This window comes from Pongo abelii, chromosome 19 (genome assembly GCF_028885655.2).
Source record: "Pongo abelii isolate AG06213 chromosome 19, NHGRI_mPonAbe1-v2.0_pri, whole genome shotgun sequence".
Lineage (NCBI taxonomy): Eukaryota > Metazoa > Chordata > Mammalia > Primates > Hominidae > Pongo > Pongo abelii.
In genome coordinates this window covers 80,031,304-80,048,214 of record NC_072004.2, presented here as the reverse complement: position 1 = coordinate 80,048,214, position 16,911 = coordinate 80,031,304, and the positions used below count along the sequence as shown (strand labels likewise).

At 38.8% G+C, this 16,911-nt stretch overlaps 1 protein-coding gene across 4 annotated transcripts in view; it reads left to right on the top strand.

Annotated features, from left to right (window-relative positions):
* Nucleotides 1-16,911, top strand: part of SMURF2 (SMAD specific E3 ubiquitin protein ligase 2) — a 118,190-nt gene that overhangs the window by 82,505 nt on the left and 18,774 nt on the right. For all 4 annotated transcript variants that reach the window (XM_024235502.3, XM_054535689.2, XM_024235503.3 and 1 more), the window contains 3 exons: nucleotides 978-1,180; nucleotides 3,387-3,471; nucleotides 9,868-10,026. In XM_024235502.3, the coding sequence (XP_024091270.1) occupies nucleotides 978-1,180; nucleotides 3,387-3,471; nucleotides 9,868-10,026 (447 nt within the window). The remainder of the gene's footprint in view (nucleotides 1-977; nucleotides 1,181-3,386; nucleotides 3,472-9,867; nucleotides 10,027-16,911) is intronic.

The following is a 16,911-nucleotide window of genomic DNA, read 5'->3' as shown; positions in this document are numbered from 1 at the left end:
AGTTGGAGTCCCGCTCTATTGCCTAGGCTAGAGTGCAGTGGTACGATCTCAGCTCACTGCAACCTCTGCCCACTGCAACCTCTGCCTCCCGGATTCAAGCAATTCTCGTACCTCAGCCTCCCAAGTAGCTGGGACTACAGACGCCCACCCCCACACCCGGCTAATTTTTGTATTTTTAGTAGAGATGGGGTTTCGCTGTGTTGGCCAGGCTGGTCTCAAACTCCTGACCTCAAGTGATCTGCTCGCCTCGGTCTCCCAAAGTGCTGGGATTACAGGTGTGAGCCACCATACCCCGCCATGTTAATTTAAGAATGAACTCTTGATTATTTTTTTATTTTGAAAGATCTGCAATAGTAGACTGGAAGCCCCTTAAAGAGACAAACTGTCTTCTTTCCTTTTGTGATGTATTGTCAAATGACTGGGTGACTTTTTTAGATTGGGAGGTCTGAGGGACCTCTTAGGAGGCAATAATAAACTGATTTGAATGACAAAAAAGAGCCAGGCCTAGGGAGAGTAGGAGAAAAGAATATGCCAGGTGGAAGGAAGAGCAACTGCTCTCAGGTGGAATGACCTTGGCAAGTTCAAGGAACAGGAAGAATATGAGTGTGGCTGAAGCAGAATGGGAGGGAGAATGGTGGGAAGTCAGGTCTGAGGGAGAGGCTATAGCTAGATCAAGCAGTGTTTTGTAAGCCAGTCTCACATCCACAGATACATATAGATTTTATATCAAATGTCATTAAAATAAAGTCATTTAAATACATAGTTGATGACATGCTTATCATTTGCATTTCTTTGGTGCTTAGAGACTTCAGGTTTGCTTTTACTCAGAGTTCTTGAAGTCATTATACTTGTATTAGTCATTCTGTTTTCGGATATGATAAGCGATTGTTACTGTAGTATATATATATATATTGTCTAGAGAAGTCTACTTTTGATGTCTAAATTGATAACGTCTTTTCCTTGTTAATTTTCGATAGACCGGCATCCGAATATTCTAGCCCTGGCAGACCTCTTAGCTGCTTTGTTGATGAGAACACTCCAATTAGTGGAACAAATGGTGCAACATGTGGACAGTCTTCAGATCCCAGGCTGGCAGAGAGGAGAGTCAGGTCACAACGACATAGAAATTACATGAGCAGGACACATTTACATACTCCTCCAGACCTACCAGAAGGCTATGGTATGACAACTAGCAAAGGAAAAATAAAATGTGATTTACTGATTTCAGCTTGCTGAGGAAGTCAGAAAATATATTTTGAAAAAGTTATTAATCTGAGCTTAGGGATTCTGCATGAAAATAAATATGAAACCTCCCAACTTTGAAAAGTCTTTGAAGTGGTAGATGACTACCTAACCAACAGTTTGACCTTGCACTCGTCATTCAGCCTCAGCGTTTGTGCTCTTCTATAATGAAGTGAGATGATTAGTTTGTAACAAAGGTAGTGTGAGAAGCATACAAAATGAAGTGAGACTATTTTGTAAATAGGCACTGTATAGACAGGTAAGATGGTATTGTTACTGATAACAGTAATCTGAAGTTCAACCTATGATGTAATTTTTTTAGACATATATTTAGAAATAATTTCAAAGGCATATTTCTGATCATATATTTGTATTGTCTGTAATTTTGGATTATCTGATTGGATTGTTGTAAATGACTGAGTCACTTCTATGTTTGTATAAAATGATTACAATCTTATATAAAATCCTAGATTATAAAATTTCATGTGGAAGATAACATGAGTCTTCTCCTAATAGAATACAGAAGTTTCTAATTTAATACCATCTTGTGAATCCTTGTATATAGTCTGAACTTGACTTCCTCTCCTTGCCAAAAGCTCACCAAGGTTACTTACGTCTTTGCCCTCTTAACAGACTATAGATAAACCACTTTGGATTGATGTTGACACCTAATGACCAACATTGGGAATTGCCACATCTAAGTTTTATTTTACTCAGAAATATATTTTAAAACTCTTCTGCAAATGCATGATTCTTATTTTAGTTTTAAGTGTATTTTAGCTCTTTAATTTGAAAAAATTTGCCCATTAACTGTGCTATGACTCAAAGGTTAACTTTTAGCACAATCATTAAATTATAGGCTTGAGAGACAGACAAACCTGGGACCTAGGTTCATATCCTGGCTTGCCATGTAACACCGAGCACATTATGCAACCTCTTTGAGCCTCAATTTTATCCTCTATAGAGGAAAATAATAGCACCAACCATCTAGGTTTGTTGCAAGAAATCAATGATATCTAATCTCATGTGAAATGCTGGCACAGTGTCTGGCATAGTAAATTTTAACTGTCATTATCAATGTTCAGACCTGAGAAGAAATACTCTCCTGCCATTTCTCTTTGAGATTATAAGGCAAGCTCTTCAGAGTGGGAGTGATTATACTTTTACAATATTTCTGTGATTTGAATTTAAAAAATTGTACAACCAAAACATAAAAATAGAGTGGATACCAAGGCTGAAATTATTATAGCTGTCCTCTATAGTAATATGATTTTGTTTATAATTTGTGAAAGTTTAAAGTTTAAATTTATTGACATTATATGTTTATAAACAAATTAGATTTATACTAATATTAGTAATAGTTTTATTGTTTTATGTATTGAAGTTTCTCATTACATTTTGTTTAAAGAAAAGTGGTTCTATTGTTTTAAAAAAAAGACAAAACCCACCATAAAGAAACCCTTTTATAGATTGTTCTCTTCACCCTGGCCTTTCCTCTGTCTTCCCAAGGATTTTGAGTTCATTTTGTCCTTGACTTTTTTCTCCCCAGTGTGCATGCTTCCTCTTTAGTCCTCTTCTTTCTAATTTGGCTATTTTTCCATCTCTGTCTGTTTATGACATAGAATGTCTCCCCAGTATCCCATCTGTTTTGCTTCTCTTTGAGCTCAAATGTAATCTTGAGAATATACCTTTGTCTAGCAAAGAGAAAACATAAGTTTTGGTATAAAATTAGGCATAATAAGCTTTATCAACCTCCAAACTCTTTGAAAATTTCTGGAAGTTCCTCCTCAAATCTTCCCAATGTTGGCCAGCCTCTTTCTCAGAGCCTTTTATACATCGTTTAAAATTTTTTAGTTATTAGTATTGTGACAATCTTGATTTGTTTTCCATTGCAACATATTTAGTATTTAAGCCACGTTATAAGTTTAGTTTGCTTGTGGATAGCTGGCCTGTGGCCCTCATCATTTGTAAAATTGTTTCCAAGAGACAGAACAAATGATTTGTAAAGCCCTTTTTTGATAATAAATAAAATCGATTGGTAATTTGGAGATTTTTCCCTATTAGTATATCATCTTCGTGTATATAACTGTCTTTGATCTGAACAGTCTGAATGTTTTTGTTATCAGTATTTATTAATTTTACAGAACAGAGGACAACGCAACAAGGCCAGGTGTATTTCTTACATACACAGACTGGTGTGAGCACATGGCATGATCCAAGAGTGCCCAGGTAAGAACGTATTTTAAGCACTCTTTAGACCATCGAAGAGCCATTTCACCTAGGATTTCTTTGATTTTTAAGAAATTTTTACCTTTTAAAAATAGTTTATGTAAAAGTTTGACTCTTCTGATAGTTATTTCAGTTTTGACATTTCGTAGAAAGTCCTGCCTACTTCTCTGCAATCCCACCTGAGTTCTCCCCTCCCTCACCAGTTCCTAGCCACCTTCCCCTGCTTCCCCTTAAAAAAAAGTGGAATAGGCGGGGCATGGTAGCTCATGCCTGTAATCCCAGCACTTTGGGAGGCCGAGGTGGGCAGATCACGAGGTCAAGAGATCGAAACCATCCTGGCCAACATGGTGAAACCCCATCTCTACTAAAAATACAAAAATGAGCTGGGCGTGGTGGCATGTGCCTGTAGTCCCGGCTACTCGGGTGGCTGAGGCAGGGAATCGCTTGAACCCAGGGAGGTGGAGGTTTGCAGTGAGCTGAGATCACGCCACTGCACTCCAGCCTGGCCACAGAGTGAGACTCTGTCTCAAAAAAAAAAAAAAAAAAAAAAGTGGAATGAAAACATGGATCTTTTAGGAGTTTGAAATTTGTCCTAGGGCACCAAGCAAAGTGGCTCTTACCTGTATTCCCAACACTTTGGGAGGCTGAGGCATGAGGATCACTTGAGCTCCAGGAGTTTGAAACCAGTCTGAGCAACATAGACCCGGTCTCTACCAAAGATTAAAAATCAGCTGTATGTGGTAGAGCACATCTGTGGTCCCAGTTGCTTGGGAGGCTGAGGCAAGAGGATTGCTTGAGCCGTGGAGGTTGAAGCTGCAGTGAGCCTTGGTCGTGCTACAGCACTCCAGCTTGGACGACAGAGCAAGACCCCATTTCTCTTTTTTTTTTTTTTAAGTGTTTTGTTTATTTATTTATTTATTTATTTATTTTATTATACTTTAAGTTCTAGGGTATATGTTCACAACGTGCAGGTTTATTACATATGTATACATGTGCCATGTTGGTGTGCTGCACCCATTAATTCGTCATTTACATTAGGTATATCTCCTAATACTATCCCTTCCCCTTCCCCCAACCCCACAACAGGCCCTGGTGTGTGATGTTCCCCTTCTTGTGTCCAAGTGTTGTCATTGTTCAATTCCCACCTATGAGTGAGAACATGCGGTGTTTGGTTTTTTGTCCTTGCGATAGTTGGCTGAGAATGATGGTTTCCAGCTTCATCCATGTCCCTACAAAGGACATGAACTCATCCTTTTTTATGGCTGCATAGTATTCCATGGTGTATATGTGCCACATTTTCTTAATCCAGTCTGTCATTGATGGACATTTGGGTGGGTTCCAAGTCTTTGCTATTGTGAATAGTGCCGCAGTAAACATACGTGTGCATGTGTCTTTATAGCAGCATGATTTATAATCCTTTGGGCATATACCCGGTAATGGGATGGCTGGGGCAAGACCCCATTTCAAAAAAAGAGAAAGAAAATTCGTGTAGTCCCAGCTGCTCGCGAGGCTAAGGTGGGAGGCGGAGGTTGCAGTGAGCTGAGATCACACCACTGCACTCTAGCCTGGGTGACAGAACGAGACCCATCTCGAAAAAAAAAAAAAAAAAAAAAGGATATAAAAAGAAAATTGACCTGGGGAAAAACATAGAATACATACCCTTTAAAAACAGGTAATAGGTTGATATTCTTAATTATGGTTCAGCTTAAAAAAAAAAAAATCTTTAAAAAATTTAACCTCATAAATGTATTCAATGTTCTTTTATGTGTTCCTTAATAAAATTTCATTTTTAGAAAACAACGTAATTTAATTAATTAATTAATTAATGTTTTTGAGACAGAGTCTCATTCTGTTGTCCAGGCTGGAGTGCAGTGGTGCAATGTTGGCTCACTGCAACCTCCGTCTCCCGGGTTCAAGTGATCTCCTGCCTCAGCCTCCTGAGTAGCTAGGATTACAGGCACCAGCCACCACACCCAGCTAATTTTTGTATTTTTAGTAGAGACGGGGTTTCACCATGTTGTCCAGGCTTGTCTTGAACACCTGACCTCAGGTGATTTGCTCGCCTCGACCTACCAAAGTGCTGGGATTACAGGTATGAGCCACTGTGCCTGGCCCTAATTTAATTTAAATGTCCAAACTTGTGTATTTCAGCTGCAGATATTGCATTTACTAACCAAAATGTCAATTACTTTTACTTCAAAAAGATGAAATGACACACAACTGAATTTAGTGATTTACCATAATTTTTGGAACATTGTTTTCTCCCTGTCTCCCTCCCTCTCTTTTTTTTGAGACAGGATCTGGCTCTGCTGTCCAGGCTGGAGAGCAGCAGTGCAGTCCTGGCTCACTACAACCTCTGCCTCCTGGCCTCCCACCTCAGCCTCCTGAATAGCTGGGACTACAGGCATGCGCCACAATACCCCGCTAATTTTTGTATTTTTAGTAGAGATGGGGTTACGCCATGTTGCCCAAGCTAGTCTCGAACTCCTGAGCTCAAGCAATCTGTGCACCTCGGCCTCCCAAAGTGCTGGGATTATAGGCATGAGCCACCGTGCTTGGCCCTATTTTGAGTTATTTTTTAATGAACAGATGCAAAGTACCAAGTAGTCCAGTTGCAACTGGAAAAAAGCTTGAATTCTAAATTAAATTCTAAATCAACTTTGTATGTTGCACATACAAAGGATTTGTAGGATGTGGATATTTTATGTTAAGCACAGCAGCCCCCCTCCTCCAAAACAAAACAAACCCCCAAAACAACCCACAGAAGGTTGTTTTTTTTTCTGCCTAAAGCTTATGCTCAGGACTCTATTATGTATTTGAATAAAAAACAGATGTGACTAGCTAGTCTTGGGTTGTTTTGATACTCTCTATTTATAAATAAAACTGTGATTATGAAAATGTCTTACTTTGTGTTATAGAGCTCAGAATTCTTTGAGGGTGGCAACCAAGGGAATGTGCTATTACTCATTACTTTATCAAGGTTGCCATTTCCATGTCTTGACAATATAAGCTGTTAGTTTTTAAAAAGTAGTGGGGGCTGGGCACGGTGGCTCACACCTGTAATCCCAACACTTTGGGAGGCTGAGGCAGGAGGATCACTTGAGGTCAGGAATTTGAGACCAGCCTGGCCAACATGGTGAAAACCCATCTCTACTAAAAATACATAATTAGCCAGGCATGGTGGCATGTGCCTGTAATCCCAGCTACTCAGGAGGCTGAGGAAGAAGAATTGCTTGAACCTAGGAGGTGGAGGTTGTGCTGAGCCAAGATCACACCATGGCACTCCAGCCTGGGCAACAGAGCAAGACTCCATCTCTAAAAAAATAAATAGATAAAAAGTAGTGGGGAGGAAATTTTACTTTTTTTTTTTTAAGCTTACTAAAAAAAGAAAAAAAATCCAAGGGCCTAACTTTTCAAAATCAGTTTTATTATATAAATTGTAAAAAGCTTTTTGGATTCTGTTTATCTAGTTGAAGGTCAATAATAAGCTTTTCTTTAAAATAGTTAGAAATTATTTGTAGGAAATGTATAGAATAACAATGATCTTTTTTTTTTGTTTTAACTAAATGACTTACAATAGTGAGAAAGTTGACCTTGAGTTATATGTTGAAAGAATAGTATGTAAGCTGGCAACAGAAATTGAAATTGAGACAGATTTCAGCACCACTGTTGGTAATAGGCTCTTATTCCAGAGGAAACATGTCAGTTTTTTATTAACGAGTAAAGGATTTCTGCGAAGCTTTAAGAATATCTCGTGTTGAGTATTGACATGTATTTTGAATGATGATTTTATGAAATAACACTTGGGATTATTTTTCTTATTCTGTATCCCCCAAATTACCTTAAAAACTTAGATCTTTTGTTTTGGAAGATCCTTTAGCAAATATGCCTTTTGTATGGAAGATCTTTTATGAAAGTATACTATAAATATTTAGATTCTATTAGAATATCACTATTCAAAGATATTTATAAAATTGCAAAGTCAGACTCTTTAAAACAAACTTTATTTAAAGATATCCAGGATACCTAGATTTAACCAAGAAATCTCATTTCATCATGTTTTGCATTTCTCTTTAAAACAATGATTAATGCCTTGTTATTTGTTATATTGAATACTGAGTGACTGTAGTCTTGAAATACAGATCTGTGTTACTTTGTATGACTGTATAACATTCCATTTTTCTTTAACCACCTTCCAGTGAGACATAAAGATTATTTCTAGTGTTTTGCTCTTTTAATCAGTGCTTTAGCACTCTCCCATATATGACTGTAGATTTATAAAATTCTAAATAAAATAACATGAAATGAAATTCTATATTTTATCAGTAGAATTGTTCATTTTTTTTTTAATTTTTTTTTTAACTTTTAGGTTCAGGGGTACATGTGCAGGTTTGTTATAGGTAAACTTGTGTCATGGGGGTTTGTTGTACAGATGATTCTGTCACCCAGATACTAAGCCTAGTACCCATTAGTTATTTTTGCTGATCCTCTCCCTTCTTCCACCTTCCACCCTCTGATAGGCCATAGTACCTGTTGTTCCTCTCTATGTGTCCGTGTGTTCTCATCATTTAGCTCCTACTTATAAGTGAGAACATGCAGTTTTTTATAAGTGAGAACATTTGATTTTCTGTTCCTGCTTTAGTTTGCTAAGGATAATGTCCTCCAGCTCCTGTTTTTCATTTTTAAACCATTAAAAATCTATTTGGGGCCGGTACAGTGGCTCATGCCTATAATCCCAGCACTTTGGGAGGCTGAATTTGGGAGGCTGAACTCCCTGAGTTCTCAGCTTGGGGAGGAAGCTTCAGGTTTCCTATCCCAGTCTTGCTGCCGGCCTGCCCCTCTGCCTATCTGCCACTCAAGTACCATCTTTACTCAGTCCCCCGAACTCCATTTTTTTTTAAATTTGAGGAGAATTCTTGGAACTTTCCCTTGCCTCTTTTGAGACTAGCAGTGTTTCAAATAGTGTTTTTTCCTACACTTTAGCTGTTCTGTAGCAGGAGTCTCTTGGAACACCTATAGCAGAAGTCAGAATCATTACTTTGGCAAATATAGGTCCGTGTGTGCCCATCATTGGTTTCACTATGACTAAGGAGAGGTCATCTCAGGAAAAACACTTTTCTAGTTTAACTTTTAAAATGTGGTTTTGATGAAATTTGTGATTACTTATAATTATCTGTTACAATTTAAATTTACATAAACATGGTGCTTTTATTTTCTTCTTCTTCTTCTTTTTTTAATAAAAAGAGAACCACAAAAACAGTTTTACTATCTGGATGCTTGAGTTTGCTTGGTCACTTTCAGAGTATGTCATTTCTTTGGTATTTACAGATGGCTCTGGTAGCCTAAAGTATTCATTTAAGGCAGGAAATGACCTGATCATATCATACATTGTTACACGCAGTCTCAATTATGTCACCAAGGGCAGTGACTTTTCTCTTCTGGTGGATGACAACAGCAATTTCAACACTTTGGAAGCTTCACTGAAAGATTTTTTTCTAACAGTGTAGAGGATAAGAATTTGCAGTTCTATTGCCAGTTTATTATAGAGGATACAACTCTAGAACAGCCAAATGGAAGCAATGCTTAGGACACAGTATGGGAGGAGGGCAAGGAACTACCATGCCCTCTCTGGGCAGGCCACCGTCCAGTACCTCAGTGTGTTCACCAACCTGGAAGCTCCTTAACTCATTCTTTAAGGCCCTATGAATCCTTCTCTATATATACTAGTATTTTAAGAATGTATAATATAATAGCAATAGTCTTTGGTCCATTAAAAATCTTAGCTTTTCTTATTGCAGTGGTAACCCTTAGAGCACTCTTGGTAATGTATCTTAAACAGGTTCTTCACTGACTAACTTTACAGATTTTAGAATTGCAGTTTATTCTTTAAAAATATGCTGTGATTATTTTCAGGATCATAATTTCAGTAACATTTCCAGTTTTGGTTTGTTGGCGAGCTTAAAATTATGGGATGGACATTTTATGCAAATTTTATGGTATAGTAAAGAAAGAAATGAAGGGAAATTTTAGAAAGCATTTAATTCTTTATATCACTGACACCTGTAAAATTATTTCCTGTCAAACACGTATTGAAATACAGTTTATGTTGGCAAATATTGTGATTGATTTTATATTTAAATCTGTATTACATTAAAGCCTAGGAAATTACTAAAAAATGTAGGCTATGTGATAAGTTTTTCTGAGCCATTTATGGATTGGGCTTTGAAGATGGAAGTTTGTTAAACCATTGGGAATTAAAGATTCCAGCTGAACATCTCAAGTTTCTGAAACAATACATTTTCTCAGACTTTGTGGAATTGTTCTGTGTCATTTACACTTGCTTGGTTCAGCAGGGCGAGCAATGAGGTATTTTTTATTTTATATTTGTTTTTGCAGGGATCTTAGCAACATCAATTGTGAAGAGCTTGGTCCATTGCCTCCTGGATGGGAGATCCGTAATACGGCAACAGGCAGAGTTTATTTCGTTGACCATAACAACAGAACAACACAATTTACAGATCCTCGGCTCTCTGCTAACTTGCATTTAGTTTTAAAGTAAGTTTTTGAAACAATACATGTTAAAATGGGAGTTAAACATGATGAAACAGATAGATGCTTTTAATAATAAATGTGAGTCTCGATACAGTGGCTCACGCCTTTAATCCCAGTGCTTTGGGAGGCCATGGCAGCAGGATCACTTGAGGCCAGGAGTTTGAGACTAGCCTGGTCAATATAGTGAGACCTCATCTCTACAAAAAAAAAAGTTTTTTAAATTAAAAAATTAGCTGGGTGTGGTGGTATATGCCTGCAGTCCTAGCTACTTGGGAAACTGAGGCAGGAGAATCGTCTGAGCCCAGGAGTTTGAGGCTGCAGTGGACTATGATCACACCACTCCAACTCCAGCCTGGGTGACAGATGGAGACCCTGTCTCTTAAAAAAAAAATGAAAGAACATCTACTTTCATCAGTTATAATTTACTTTTATTGAGCAAAATTTATGTAAGAGTGTGACAAGGTTTACTCTGATATGAGTATTTTAAAACTACTATGCTTTTAGTAGGAACCTGTCTTGGAATGTTATGAAAAGGGTTATTAGAGGTGCTCAAGATGGCCTTTTACAGAGGCAATATCTTGACAGGAGAAGTAGGGGTTGAACAGGCTAATTTTGTGTTGCCATTGTAATACAAAATTATTAATAATTTATATTAACGGCTAACACTTTAGTAGCACTTACTGTGTGCCAAGCATTGTTCTTTATATTTTACGTATGTTAGTAAGGCCAGGCATGTGGCTCATGCTGTAATCCCAGCACTTTGGGAGGCTGAGGTTGGAGAATCACTTGAGCCTAGGAGTTGAAGACCAACCTGGGCAACATGTGAGTCCTATTCTCTTCAAAAAAAATTTTAAAAATTAGCTGGTCATGGTGGTGCGCACCTGTGGTCCCAGCTACTCAGGACACCGAAGTGGGAGGATCTCTTGAGCTCAGGAGGTTGTGGCTGCAGTGAGCTGTGATCGCGCCACTCATTCCAGCTTGGGCAACAGAGTGAGACTCTGTCTTTAAAAAGCAAACAAACAAAAACACCCCAAATTAGTAATTTCATCCTCAGAAAAACTCTTGTGAGTTAGCTACTGCCATTTTTACAGATGAGGAAACTGAGGCATAGAGGTTACATGACTGTCCATACGTTGCCATTGGTGAAGTCTGGGGCGAAACCCAGATGCTCTGGCTTCAGCTGCCTGTGAGACACTATACTGAATATTATGTGTATATTACTTGCATCCTTTGCTTTTCTTTTCTCTCTAGCTGCCTCCTTTCTTCTAACTCTGTTACTTATTAGCATTGCCTTCTGAAGAATGGGGGCAGGAGGAGGAAAAGAGAGAAAAGGAAAACTTCATTACTAAGCAAAGTAGAAAAGTGTCTTTTTCAACACTTCTGGCAAAAACACTGAGAATGGTATAGCAACAAGGATTTTAGGCTAAGAACTTGGAGAGCAAGGTTCACTCTGACCCCTGAATAATTCATTTTAGCTTCTCTGAATGAATGGTGACATTACCTGCTCTGTCTTATTCATTTGTTGTAAAGTTCTTATGTATGTTAAAATGTTAAAAACACAACAAAAATAATAATATACTTTAAAATGACTTCTGAAAATGTCCTTGTTTCATTAATTTTTGGAGTTAGGTTAATAAAGCAAAAAACTTAAATGAGAACTGGCTACCAGTTTTTTAGGATAATAGGAGAAAACATTGAAAATGTGTATCTTTGGTTCCTTCTTCAAAATATGTATAATTATCCTGGCAGTCTTATTACATCAGCAGATCTTACTTTATTGTAGATAGAAGATTCTAAAACCTTCCTTACAAATGAAGGTTGCAAGTATTTGAAAGCCCTAATGTAAAAGTATCTGAAGAAACAGAGAAGTGTGGACTGTTTCTGTGCATTAGGGTCTATAGAGCCTAGATAGCAAAATAAGTGTCATCTGCAGCCTACCCTTTGAGTAACACTGCTCTAGGGCGCTTGCCTGGTTGTGGAATTGCTATGTCATAGAATATTTCTATCTTCAACTTTAATGTATAAAGGTAACTTTTCTAAAGTGCCTATGCCAGTTTAGTCTTTTACCGGCAATATATGAGTTCCTGTTGCTGCAGAAGCTTGCCAGTACTTGCTGTTGTTGGACTTCAAAATTTTTGCTGTTCTGATGATGTTTGATGGTTTCCCATTGTAACTTTAACTTGAATTTGCCTAATTGCTGATGAGGTTGAGCACCTTTTTATAGGTTTATTGACTATTTGGATTTCCTGTTTTTGTGAAGGTCCTGTTCACAATTTTTTGCCATTGTCTATTGGGCTTGAACAGCTTTTCTTTGGCCTATTGACCAGCTGCATCAACTTTTTTGTTAATTTATGTCTTTTTGCCCATTTTTCTAATGTAATCTTTATCTTTTAAAATTCATGCTATAAGTAAATATTAATTTATAGTTTTGTCTTTTACAGTAAAGTCTTTAATCCATGTGGACTTTACTTTTGTGTATGGATTTTTTTTTTTTTTTTTTTTTGAGATGGAGTTTCCCTGTTGTCACCCAGGCTGGAGTGCAATGGCGCAATCTCAGCTCACTGCAACCTCCACATCCCGGGTTCAAGCAATTCTCCTGCCTCAGCCTTCCAAGTTAGCTGGGATTATAGGCGCTTGCCACCACGCCGAGCTAATTTTTGTATTTTCAGTAGAGATGGGGTTTCACCGCGTTGCCCAGACTGGTCTCGAGCTCTTGACCTCAGGTAATCTGCCTGCCTCGGCCTCCCAAAGTGCTGGGATTACAGGCGTGAGCCACCACGCCTAATTCTGGATTTTTTTTTGAGATGGAGTCTTGCTTTGCTGCCCAGGCTGGATGCAGTGGTGCGATCTCAGCTCACTGCAACCTCCGCCTCCTGGGTTCAAGCGATTCTCCTGCCTCAGCCTCCTGAGTAGCTGGGACTACAGGCATGTGCCACCACGCCCAGCTAATTTTTGTATTTTTAGTAGAGACGAGGTTTCACCGTGTTAGCCAGGCTGGTCTCCAACTCTTGGCCTCAAGTGATCCTCCTGCCTCAGCCTCCCAAAGTGCTGGGATTACGTGTGAGCCACTGTGCCTGGCCTGGGTTTTTTTAAAGGGCATATAGGGGCAGCAAATTGGAATTTGGGGAGATGATAAAGGAATAAAAGATGTTGGCGCACTCTACAGAGGGCTTTTGTTTTACTTTTGTATCTTAATTGTTTGTTACCTTTCTGCTTCCCCTACTAGACTTTGAATTACTTAAGAAGAAGACCCGTATCCCATTTATTTTTGCTGCTTTAGTATGTAACATACCCAAAGTACTTGACAAATATACAGTGATAATGAAGAGCCAGTATGGCTCTCTCAGAGGCCCAGGAAACCTCCAAGAGGTGGTTGTACTTTATTTACCTCCTGCCTCCAGGATCATCCCTTTAGGTCAGGCTTGTCCAACTGACGGCCCTTAGGCTGGGCCCAGGACAGCTTTCAGTGTGGCCCAACACAAACTGGTAAACCTTCTTTAAAAACCATTATGTGGGCCAGGCATAGTGGCTCAACTCTTGTAATCCCAGCACTTTGGGAGGCCGAAGCGGGTGGATTACCTGAGGTCAGGAGTTCGAGACCAGCCTGGCCTACATGGTGAAACCCCGTCTCTACTAAAAATACAAAAATTAGGCCAGGCGCGGTGGCCCACACCTGTAATCCCACCACTTTGGGAGGCCGAGGCGGGTGGATCCACAAGGTCAGGAGATCGAGACCATCCTGGCTAACATGGTGAAACCCTATCTCTACTAAAAATACAAAAAAATTAGCTGGGTGTGGTGGTGCATGCCTGTAGTCCCAGCTACTCAGGAGGCTGAGGCAGGAGAATCGCTTGAACCAGAGAGGCGGACATTGCAGTGAGCCTAGACAGCGCCACTGCACTCCAGCCTGGCAACATAGCGAAACTCCGTCTCAAAAAAAAAAAAAAAAAAAAAAAGCCAGGTGTGGTGGCGGGTGCCTGTAATCCCAGCTAGTTGGGACCCAGGAGGCTGAGGCAGGAGAATTGCTTGAACCTGGGAGGTGGAGGTTGCAGTGAGCCAAGATCACACCACGGCATTCCAGCCTGGGTGGTAGAGCCAGACTTTGTTTCAAAAACAAAACAAAACATTATGAGATTTTTTTAAACAGCTCATTAGCTATTGTTAGTGTACTTTATGTGTGGCCCGAGACAGTTCTCCTTTTTCCAGTGTGGCCCAGGGAAGCCAAAAGATTGGACATCCCTGCTTTAGGTAATAGATGTTTGCCTTGATGTTGCTGGTAAAATATTTCAGTAGAACAGTTATAGATCTTCCATCTTTTTGCTGAATAGTTAGTTGTATTAAATAACTGAATGAAAAATAATGTTCTGAAGGAAGAACTACAGGTGGGGTGATTAGAAATGTCTGTGGTCTTTTCTGTTTGTTGGAGTAGATGACAGGAAGTAACTTGAAGAACATTTGACTAGTTTTCTTACAATTGTTAGTTTTCCAATTTTGTTGATTAGTTTCCATTAATATGGCCAGCATTTGCATTACCTGGAAGTTTTATGCATATTCCTAATAGAAAGTTTTCATTTGAACATTTTTGTATTTTAGTATTAATTTGTTCCTCTGTGCTATGAAAAAGCTTAAGGCTGGGCATGGTGGCTCACACTGGTAATCCCAGCACTTTGGGAGGCCGAGGCGGGTAGATCACTTGAGGCCAGGAGTTGGAGATCAGCCTGGCCAACATGACAAAAACCTGTCTCTACAAAAAAATTAGGCATGGTGGTGCATGCCTGTAATCCCAGCTACTCGGGAGGCTGAGGCATGAGAATTCCTTGAACCTGGGAGGTAGAGGGTGTAGTGAGCTGGGATCGTGCCACTGTACTCCAGCCTGGGCGACAGAGTCTCTATCTAAAAAAAAAAAAACTCTCTGTCAGCGGGGCGCGGTGGCTCACGCCTGTAATCCAGCACTTTGGGAGGCCGAGGTGGGTGGATCACAAGGTCAGGAGTTTGAGACCAGCCTGGCCAATATGGTGAAAGCCTGTCTCTACTAAAAATACAAAAATTAGCCGGGCGTGGTGGCGGGCACCTGTAGTCCCAGCTACTCGGGAGGCTGAGGCAGGAGAATAGCTTGAACCTGGGAGGCGGAGGTTGCAGTGAGCCGATATCGTGCCACTGCACTCCAGCCTGGGCAACACAGCGAGACTCCGTCTCAAAAAAAAAAAAAAAAAAAAAACACCAGAAAGCTTAAGCATTTCTACATCCGTTTTTGTTTTGTTTTGTTTTTTTCTTCTTCTTCTGTAAGGACAGGATTTCACAACTCCAGCTACTAGTTCAGTAAAGTCTCTAACCTGATAGATCCTCCCTGGGGTTTATATTCATGTTGCATTATATAAAATATATAAAAATTATTTGCAGCATTAAAGTTTCTATCATAAATTAACTTTAAAGTGATAAATTAGTTTTTATTCAGCTATGTAATGTAGTACATAATTTATATGTGAAACAATTTATTGAGATATATAAGAAACAATTTTAACCTTAAAATTGTAGTTTTTAAAAGATTCATAAGACACTAATTTTAAATTATAACAGTTAATTTATTAATCTTTACATATCAGGATATGTTGGATAGAAGTATCTTTTTTCTATTAATGTTTTATTTCTATTTTTTAAAGATTTTTAAATTTGGGGGTTTTTCTTTAGACGAGTGTTAACGGAGTTTTGAGTCAATGTCTATGAGCCGTCAAATATAGTATTACCTTATTTGGCACATCTATTATGGTTTTTATTGTTTTTCTCTCCTGGAAATTTTTTTGGCAAAAATGTCATTAGAATATAGATTATTGTTATTAGTCTAATTCTGAAGTGATGAAATTAGTTTCGCCCTTATTTTGAATTTTAGGGTGCTATGATTGGATTATATTGCTATGTAATCCAAAATATTTTTAGATGACTTTTTTTAGCTAGCTTTTTTTTTTTTTTTTTTACTGTTTCAGCATTTAGGAAATGAGAAAGGCAATACATTATAATCAGATAGAGGAACTGGGCATGTTGCTCATGCCTGTAATCCCAGTGCTTTGGGAGGCTAGGTGGTAGGATCCTTTGAGCCCAGGAGTTGGAGGTTACAGTGAGCTATGATCGTCACACTGCACTTCACTTCACTTCGTCCTAGGCAACAGATTGAGACCCCGCTTATCTGAGCCAGACAAAAATGTCGTGGGACAAATCGTGTTTTAGAGAGGAACGTGGTACTCAAACTGAGAAGAATTGAGAATTAATATTTTGGGAGGAAGCAACAAAAGAAGTTACCTCTTCGAAGTGTATCCTGGGCCTATTGTATATAAATGTACATTTTTAGGATATCCGGTTTGACTTAAAAAAAGCCTTTCTTACACAGATGCATTAATCTTCCTTAGCCCTTTTATACAAATCCCTCCTGCAATATTACTGCCATTATTCTCTTCCAAGGGGGGCATTTTTCATGTTCTGAAGATGGTGTAGTTTCTGTGAGACCTCAGTATCTAATCTGTCAGTGACAGGATGCAGTGTTGTTAAACTATTGCAAAACATTGTCATTGGGGTTTAATAAATAACTTTGCCAAGGAAGCATATTCTTCTAAGAAAGCATTTTAGTCAGTTTTTTTTTTTCATTTCCTTTGCTTGAAAAGCATGTTTTTGTAACTCAGTAACTATCTTAATAGTAGCTATAGTAACTGATATTTATTTTGCACTTACCATGCTCTGAGTGCCCATGTCATCTTCATTGCAATCCTGGGCTACCTCTTTCTCACCAGTGAGAAAAATGGGGCCTCAAGCAGTTACAGAACTTGTCCAGAGGTGCATAAAAGGTGCTAGAGCTGGGATTTGAATCCACCCAGTCTGACTATGGAGGTTTTTTTTTCC